At 31.8% G+C, this 9,465-nt stretch overlaps 1 protein-coding gene across 1 annotated transcript; it reads left to right on the top strand.

Annotated features, from left to right (window-relative positions):
• Positions 1-3,946: 3,946 nt before the first annotated feature.
• Positions 3,947-7,298, top strand: LOC126702281 (beta-glucosidase 13-like). The gene is made up of 11 exons (XM_050400952.1): positions 3,947-4,066; positions 5,026-5,101; positions 5,203-5,280; positions 5,394-5,481; positions 5,604-5,817; positions 5,965-6,080; positions 6,211-6,431; positions 6,555-6,586; positions 6,681-6,786; positions 6,887-6,995; positions 7,130-7,298. The coding sequence occupies exons 1-11, from the start codon at positions 3,947-3,949 to the stop codon at positions 7,296-7,298; spliced, it is 1,329 nt and encodes a 442-aa protein (XP_050256909.1).
• The last annotated feature ends 2,167 nt before the right edge of the window (positions 7,299-9,465 follow it).

The following is a 9,465-nucleotide window of genomic DNA, read 5'->3' as shown; positions in this document are numbered from 1 at the left end:
TGACTATGATAGTTTATTTGATGTTTATTCTTTTGATATTCTGTCTATCTCTTATGTTTTGTGAATTCAAGTTCAGTTTTTATTTACTGGATTTATACTATAATTTCCACACATGCGTTTATGGTTTTGTTTTGAGTGTTTTAGGAATTTACAGGTTAATTCTTTCTCATCTGCTGTCTATTCTAGCAATTGATAGTTAGTGGATTGTGATGGAATTGTATTTGGGCAATAATGTGTAAGTTGGGCTAATTCTTGAGTTGAGCAATTCTTTTTTTAAGTGTGTTATGTCACAGATTGCCAAAGAGGAAGATTATTACGTTCTAAAGATTTAGGATTAAATATTTAGAATTTCAACTTGTAAGTGTTGGCAAACCGAGAACAAAAACATGTTTAGGATAGGTGTTAGACATTGGTCAAAGTTGTATAGGTCAAAACTCAAAAATGTACAAGCTGCAGGAAAAATAATTAATTTTCTATGAAGCTTGACCGATCGAAGGATAAGGCTCGATCGATCGAGAATCGTAGAAAAATAATTTTTGTAGAATTTTAAAACAGGCCTAAGCTCGCGAAAATGTTTAGGGTTTCAGTCCAACACTCCTACATATAAAAGGAAAACCCTAGCCATGTTTTGAAGACTCTTGGAGGACTTGTGAGTTACTTATGTGAGATATGAGAGGTTTTGTACCTTTTAACTCTACAAGCGTCTACTGAAATAAGATCTACAATTAAGTGCTGGTGGAATCTAGTTGCTGCATAGATCAACAAGTCATGATCTGAAACCTTTGAGTGGGATCTCAAAATTACAAGCGTGGGTGCTTATGTGCTGCAAATCTAAGAGAGAAGGAGTCCATGGATTCGAAACTTGCATGTGGTTGTGTTAGTAAGTTACTACTGGAGGTAGCAATAGATTTAGGGTTAAATCTTTTGTAAAAACTTCAATTCTCTATTAGTGGATATGTTTTACCTTGAGCATAGTTAGATCAAATCCTCCCCAAGTTTTTACCTTGAAATTGTTGGTTTCATTGGTTTTCCTGGGTCATCATATCGTGGTGTTATTCATTTTCCGCTACTTTGCATGATATGATTGATTATCGTTTAACCTAGATCTAGATACTTAACCTAAGTAATTACTTGACTAATATAGTATGTTAAACAATTTGCTTTAAAGGGGTTTAAACAAACAAACAAACAATATATATATATATATATATATATATATATTTATATATATATGTAAGGTTCATGCGTTTTGGTATTGTCAAACTATGCCAAATTTTGTTCTTTTATTGAGTTTTAATGTGTCTTAAAGTTGTAATTGAAAATCAAGTTCAAGACACAAAGCCTGCTTAAGAAAAGCTCATAAAATGTCTATTTTCAACATGTACCTCAATAGCTAACTTAATACCTCTCTATAACTATCTCAATACCTCATGATACCTTTCGATCTATTGAGCTCTTTTAGGCCCCCCCTTCTGCCTCCTCGATAGCTAGCTCGATACTTCTCGATAGGTATCTTGAAACCTCCATGATACATCTCGATCTATCGAGATTCGCATTTTAGCAAAAATTAGCGACATGAAAAAGCTCATAACTTGTCTATTTGAAGCATGATTTGAGATCTATTTGAGCCGATTTTTAAAGAATGTTATAAGCCATCTATTAGAAGGATTTTTATAGAGAGAGAAACACACCATTTTTACTACTAGGTTTTTTGTAACCAAGTTCTCTCAATTTCACCATACCAAAGATACAAAGTAAATCTAAAGTTTGTTTGGTGAATAAGCTAAAGCTATAGCAACCACCACATACTTATTGCTATAAAGAAAACCCTTAAGAAGTTCTTGGAGTCAGTCAAAGGTTCTGATTGTGTTTGTGGGTGCGTTATTCGTGGAGGGTTCATATATTGAGAGTTCAGGGGTTTTAATGCAGTAGAAGGTTTCTATTGTAAGTTTATCTATTGGGATTGTAAAGTTTAGGGATAAGGGTTTTACTAGATCTTAAACTTATTTTTACTATAATGGATTGCTTTTTGGGAAGGTTCCCCTAGGTTTTTTTTTTTTTTTTTTTTTTTTTTTTTTTTTTTTTTTTGTGTGTGTGGTAAAACTAGTTTGTTTTATTGGTTTTTCTTGGTCAATACCCTTTGATTGATTTGAAATCCTTGGAATTTTTTATAATGTTTCTTTTCATAACTTTTTCTCTATTTTTGAGGTTGATATGATTTTATAAGACACTGAGCACATGAAAACCCCTTGTATGCATGAATTTTTATTTCATGCGAAATAGTCTTAAGTGATCATGCTTAGAAGTGTTTGAATACCTTTGTTCATGGGTCACATAGTGTCAAGATTTGCATAAAATGAAAGAGAGAATATTGGTATTCTGTGTGCAATCTTTCTCTCTCTCTTTTTTTTTTTTTTTTTTTTTTTTGTGATTCATTTTTCTCCTCAAAATGTTTTTTCTCTAACAGTTTTTCTATAATTTTTTTAAAATGGAAGAATGTTGTTCTTATACCCTTGCTCTTTATAGTGGGAGTTTTATTTGTTTGCATTCCATGAGTATGTCATTCTTATTTACCATATGTTGTCCCCTTAGTATCCATAGCATCTTGTTTTCATTCTATTGATGTTTGTTTATGGATTCTTTGTGCCCTTTTGATCCCTTCTATGTTTCCTTGGTAACACTTTGTAGCTTTCTGTCAATCATGACAAGAAGGGGGAGAAAATTGGTATTTGGAGTTTCTACATGTTAGGGGAGCAATACATGTTTTTTGTAAGGGGGAGATGTGTTTTATTTACTTAGGGGGAGCATTATGTACTTTGGGGTTTTGTGCCAATTTTTTAGTTGAATATGGATTAGGCTAGTTTAGTTGAATATGGATTCATTCTTTGTAACTGGGATATTTTTGTAATTGAGGTTTTGTCATGGATTGACAAAAGGGAAGATTCTAAGGTTTATGTGTTTTGGTATTGTCAAGAAAATCCAAATTATGTTCTTCTATTGAGTTTTGATGTGTTTTAAAGTTGTAATTGAAGATTAAGTTGAAGACACAAAGTTTACTCAAGAAAAATGAATTTCAGCATGTACCTCGATAGTTGGCTCAATACCTCTCGATACCTTTGATAGCTATCTTGGTACCTCCTCGATACATCTCAATCAATCTAGCCCTTCTAAGTCACCTTCTGCCTCCTTGAAAGCTGGCTCGATACCTTTCAATCTATCAAGATTTGAGTTTCAGCAAAAATCAACGACATGAAAAAAGCCCATAACTTGTCCATTTGAAGCCTGATTTAAGATTCGTTTGAACCATTATTTAAAGGACGTTATGAGCCAATTATTATAAGGTTTTTTTTAGAGAAAGAAACAATCCATTTGTGCTGCTAGGGTTTTTGTAACCAAGTTCTCTTAATTTCACCATATGAGGAGTTTCAAAATAAATTTGAAGTTTGTTTGGTGAAGAAGTAGAAGCCTTAGCAACCACCACAGACTTACTGTTGTGAAAAAAATCTTCAAGAAGTTCTTGGAGTCAGTCGAAGGTTCCGATTGTGATTGTAAGTGGATCATTCGTGGAACGTTTGTATATTGAAGAGTTTAGAGGCTCTGATGCAGTAGGATACGGTAGAAGGTTTCTACTATAAGTTCATCTTTTGGGATTGTAGAATCTAAGACAAAGGTTTTTTACTAAATCTTAAACTTTACTTTACTATAGTGGATTGCTTTTTAGGAATGTTTCCCCTTAGGTTTTTTTATATTGTGAAACTAGTTTGTTTAATTTGTTTTCCTAGACCATTATATTTTGTGTTATTTACTATTCCATTGTGCATGATATTGATGTTTGTTTGTTTGTTTGTTTGTTTGTTTAACCAAGTATTATTCATAATAGATCTAATTAACAACTTGGATTTAATATAGAATACTTGTGTTGCATAAATAGTTGACATGTATTGACATGGTGCAGACAGAAGGAGCAGGTGATGAAGGAGGGAGAGGACCAAGCACCTGGGATCATAATATCGATGATGGAATTGGAGACAAGGACAGAGCAGTTGATTCATACCATCGTTTCAAAGTATATATGAATATTGCTACATAATTATTAATAAATGATAAAAACAACTCTACTCTACAAATGGTCAAAGCAAGAAAACTAAAGTTTTTTTTTGATACACAACTAAAGATAGAATATAATTAAAGCACTTAAGCACTACCCATGTATTTCAAAAGTTTAACCTTTTTTAGATCCCATGCTCATCACATATCATTTCCTAAGTTCGACCAAAAGGAATTATTTGTTGTTTATTATCAGAATGAAAAAGATCATACTTATTTATAATGGATTTATTTTATAAATTGATTTAGATATATTATAAATCTAAAAATATATCTATCGTTATATTATTTAAAATTTTAAATAACATGTCACACTATACATATACGATGAGACTTGTTTTTTTTTGGGTGGTCTTATTTTGTAGCAAAAAAAAAATGAGTTTTTATTTTATATATATAATTTTTATTTTGAAAATTTAATTTATAAGTGAGGTTTTTTTTTTTTTTAGTGGTTCTATTTTGTAGCAAAAAAAGAAAGAAAGTGTTTTTATTTATATATATATATATATATATAATTTTTATTTTGAAAATTTAATTTATAAGTGGATAAAGCAATTTGAAAATAAATAGGAGAGTGACCCTATTTTTTAGACAATGTTTTAGTAGGAGTTAGAGTTGTATTTTTACTGGATTGTCCTTTAATTTTAAAATTGTATTTTTACCAGATTGTTCTTTAATTTTATTTCTACTTGAATATAAGGTTGTAGGGGCATTTTTGAACTAAAAATTAGGAATCCAAACACGAGAAGCCCCTTAAATAATAGTATAGATGAAAGCTTTATAAGTAGAACAAGTTTTTGCACTAACCTGGTTTCAGAAAATAAGCTTTTTTAAATTGTTGTCATTTTCTGGTCACCAATTTGTACCTTATACTTATAGTGTGTTTTTCTTTCTTTCTCTAATTGGTTGGTGTCACAGGAGGACGTGCAACTACTGAAATATATGGGGGCAGACACTTACAGATTTTCCGTTTCCTGGTCAAGAATCCTCCCTGGTACTTTTTTCTTCAAAATTGCCACCCTCAAATCAACAAAATATTTCAAAAGAAAAGAAAAGAAAATTTATGTTCTATTTATATAATCAACTTGCATGCAGATGGGACCGTTGCCAGTGGAGTAAACCAAGAGGGCATCAATTTCTACAACAGTTTTATTAATGAACTGATAAAAAATGGTATGAACCAATATTTGACTTTACAACCCTAGTTGCTGCTTGTGCTTCATATATGCAAGGACCAGTTTCCTTTTCAACTGCTCAAAAAATGAGACTCTGAATTCCCCATGCAGGGATAACCCCATTTGTGACACTCTTCCACTTTGACTTACCTCAAGCACTGCAAGACAAATACGAGGGCTTCTTGAGCAGACAGATTGTGTAGGTTCATGTGATCCAGTTGATCAAACTTCTTATTTAAACTATCAATATCAATATCTCCAAAGATAATAATTATTAATCAGTGTATGTGTACTTGGATGTTACCGTACTACTAATAATAGGGATGATTTTAAAGCCTATGCCGATATTTGTTTTCAAAATTTTGGTGACCGAGTGAAGTACTGGACTACTATCAATGAGCCACAAATCTTTGGGCCGTACGGTTATGAAACTAGGAACCCAAATCCAAAACCTGCAACAGATCCATATGTTTCTAGCCATAACATTATCTTAGCCCATGCCGCAGCTGCAAAACGCTACAAAGAAAAATACCAGGTAAAATCAATATAAATCATCTTCTTTTTTCGTTTTGTAGAATTAATTTCCAATAGGACAATCATAAGCTGACACCCATTTTGTTTCTATACAACGTCATTTATATAATTTAAGGTTTTTATTTATTTTTTATTTTTTTATTCATAGACAACTCAAGGGGGAGAAATCGGTGTTTCGCCAATGGTACAATGGTTTGAGCCATATGGAGATGCACTTCATGATAAAGATGCAGCCAAGAGAGCATTTGACTTCCTGGTTGGATGGTGGGAATATTTATCACAGTCAATAAAACACACACGCACTCATATAATCAAATCCTTTTGATAAAAAAAAAATCATGTCTAATTCTCCCCCCCCCCCCCCCCCCCCCCCCCCCCCCAATTATATGTATAGGTTTATGGAACCATTAGTGTTTGGAGATTACCCATTCATCATGAAGGCTTTGATAAGGGATGGACTTCCAGAATTCACAGAAGCCGAGAAGAATTTAGTTAAAGGGTCCTTTGATTTTATTGGAGTCAATTATTATACATCTAGATACGCGCTTTCCCAACAGTTTGAAAAAAATGATAACTATTCTACCTTTAGTCAATACCAGTATGCTGAGCTCAAAGGTAAACTTTGTGGTTTCCTTTGCAAAACATCTTAATTTAGCTTGTAATTGAATTTGGCATAGATATGATTTTGGTAGCTAGTATTATCTAATCCATCTTTCCTGTTTGTTGCATTTGTCATAGTTGATAGAAATGGGAAACCCATTGGTGATCGGGTAAGATTGCTTCATTTTAAATTGTTTACACATTGATTAAACTCAATGACTTGAAGACATCATCTAAGAACATGTTATTTCATTGTTAAACCAGACACCAGGTAGCACTCAAATGTATATCTATCCACAAGGGTTAAGGGATGCATTGATTTATATGAAGAAAGAATACAACAATCCCAAGTTCTACGTTACTGAAAATGGTTAGTAATTAACTTAAAATAGTTCCAGATAAAAAAAAATCACAAAATATATAAATTTTTTATCTTGATATATAATCAAGTTATGCATGCTTTGTAACAGGATATCCAGAGAAACGAAACGATACTATCCCAATAAAGACTGCACTGAAAGATAATGCGCGAATTAAATATATTAAAAGCCATCTTTCTGCTATTTCAGAAGCCATGAAGTAAGTTCAAATTAAGTGCTAAGTACTAACAACTACCTTTCGAAGATAGCAATATTATTAATAAATAGGACCATAAAACAAGTTTGTCCCATAAAACAAAGTCATCATAAAGGTTATTTGTTGTTTGAGTGCAGGAAGGGGGTAAACGTAAATGGATACTTCATGTGGGCTTTAATGGACTGCATGGAAATGGGGTCAGGCTACACTGCTCGATTTGGGCTTGCTTACACAGACTACCTTAACAACTTTAACAGAATCCCCAAGAAGTCTGCGAAATGGCTCAAGTCCTTTGTGAAACGTTAAACTTAAGATGGACTACCCAGATCTCATATGCAGACCAATTTTCTTGAGTGACAATTAGTTCCAACCTTCTTAATTATCATAATAAATTTGAACCTTTTCGCTTCGGAGTATTCCAAGCACTGTGGGTCTGAGTTGAGCGTAAACAGCCCAGCTCTCTTTGAATTGATCTTTTGTAATTCTCTTGATAATAATAATAATAATAATAATAATAATAATAATAAATATTGTGATTCACTCTCGTTGGCCATCTTCAATTCTTCATTGTAAAAACTTATCAATTTTTTTCCTTCACTTTTTATGTTTTAAAATCGATAACTATTATTAGCTTGAAGGGTCACAAACTCCCCCATGCATTGTTCATCAAATGTTTACGTATGTAAAAATTGTTTTTAATTTTATCAATAAAGCTATAGCATATTATTTAAAAAGTGTTACGTGTGTCCATTGAAAATTGTTGATTTTTGGTAACTTATTTGCATAGCATTTATCAAAAAATATAATTTTTGGTAATTTTTATGTTAAATGTATTTCAAAATGATAAAAATTAGTTTATTTCAAAAAAGTTAAAAGTTAGAAGGAAGAAAAATAAAAGATGTTGAGAGAGGAGAGAGCAGAAACAGGGAGAAATGAAATCCTAGGCCAAGTTGCTTGCTGTATATTAGATAGGATTATAGCAGTTCGTTTGTTGCATGGCTTAACTTGGTTGGATGTTTTGTCACTCTGAGTGAAATACATACAAATGATCTTTGTAATTATATATATATATATATATATATATATATATATATTTCAGTTTCCTTCTTCTTTTTTTAAGTCATTAAACACTCTTAAAAATAAGTTTATGGAGCCATTAATGTTGAAGACAGTGGTGGCTTTAGGAATTTTATTTAGAGTGGTCACTAAGAAATTTAAATTATCGCAATATTTTTCTTGGTACCATTTTTTAAGGAAAAATGAAATTAGAAATTATTTTTATTGAATATGTTGAACGAGCTACAAATTTTATCTTTTTGTTTTATAATAGATTTTTTGTTGAATAATTTTTTTACTTCTTGTTGTTTGGTCTTGCATTTTTTTGTTTGGTTTATGTTTATTGTTATTTGGGATAATATTTATCATTGTTATTTAAGTTTAAAAAAAGGGATTAAGAATTATGTTTGGGGCAAAATTAATTTTGTAATAATGCTATATCTATAACATTTTTACAATAAATTTTATGTAAAAAGATGCTATTAGTGGGTAAAAAAATAATATTAGTATTTGGCCCAAATAAGAATCAATAACAGCTTACCATATTAGATTTATTGTAAAATTATTGTGAAAATATTGTGAATGTAGTAACACTACTCTTATTTTTGTTAAACCCAAATTTTTGTAATTCTTAAGTCAAGGTGTTCAAGGTTTTTATTAAGGTAGTCATAATAGATTAGTTTAGCATATAATATTTTTTTAGCAAGTGTATATATACATTTTTTTGCAAGTCACCACCTTGATGTAGAGCACCCACTAGTTGAAGATTACCCATTCATTATGAAGGCTTTGGTAAGGGACGAACTTCTTGAATTTACAGAAGGAATTAGCTAACGGGGCATTCGTCTTTATTGATGTCAATTATTATACATCCAATTATGCGGGTTCCATTCAATTTGATAAAGACGATACCTCTACTAGCTTTATTCAGTACCACTATACCAGTACGTTAACTTGACAGGTAAACTTTTTGTACACAACTTCTAGAGGATTTCTATTATTTATAATTAGTATTGTGAAGTTGTAATTTTCAATTATGTTTTGTTTTGGCATTAATTCTATGTCAAATTTGGTAAAGAATTGTGAATATCAGGGCATCTCGCGATTGGCTCGCGAGTGGACAACTCGCGAAAGGTCATGTGAGGAGCATATGTTGGAAGCTAAAGAGTCAAGTGTCAGGAGGCATCTTTTGACTCATCTCGCGACTAGGCCAACTATCGAGATGACCCACGAGATGGACTGCCAAGCTGTTTAAGTGTGCTCTCTCTATTTCTTTACCCACACTATAAAAGTCCACATTAGCCACGAAATTGTAAGGAGACTTTCAGAGAGAAAACCCTAGAAATACACTTGAGAGTTAGAGATTGTAAACCCACAATCATCTATACATTTCTTTTAATTTTCCTCTACTCCTCTC

Source organism: Quercus robur, chromosome 2 (assembly GCF_932294415.1).
Source record: "Quercus robur chromosome 2, dhQueRobu3.1, whole genome shotgun sequence".
Classification (NCBI taxonomy): Eukaryota; Viridiplantae; Streptophyta; class Magnoliopsida; order Fagales; family Fagaceae; genus Quercus; species Quercus robur.
This window is presented reverse-complemented; position numbering and strand designations above follow the sequence as displayed.

Bases quoted from the DNA above. Each gene is read 5' to 3' on its own strand.
- LOC126702281 (XM_050400952.1), top strand. From the start codon at position 3,947: ATGGTGCAGACAGAAGGAGCAGGTGATGAAGGAGGGAGAGGACCAAGC. The intron at 5,818-5,964 runs GTAAAATCAATA...TTTTATTCATAG, and splicing joins GCTACAAAGAAAAATACCAG to ACAACTCAAGGGGGAGAAAT. The intron at 6,996-7,129 runs GTAAGTTCAAAT...GTTTGAGTGCAG, and splicing joins GCTATTTCAGAAGCCATGAA to GAAGGGGGTAAACGTAAATG.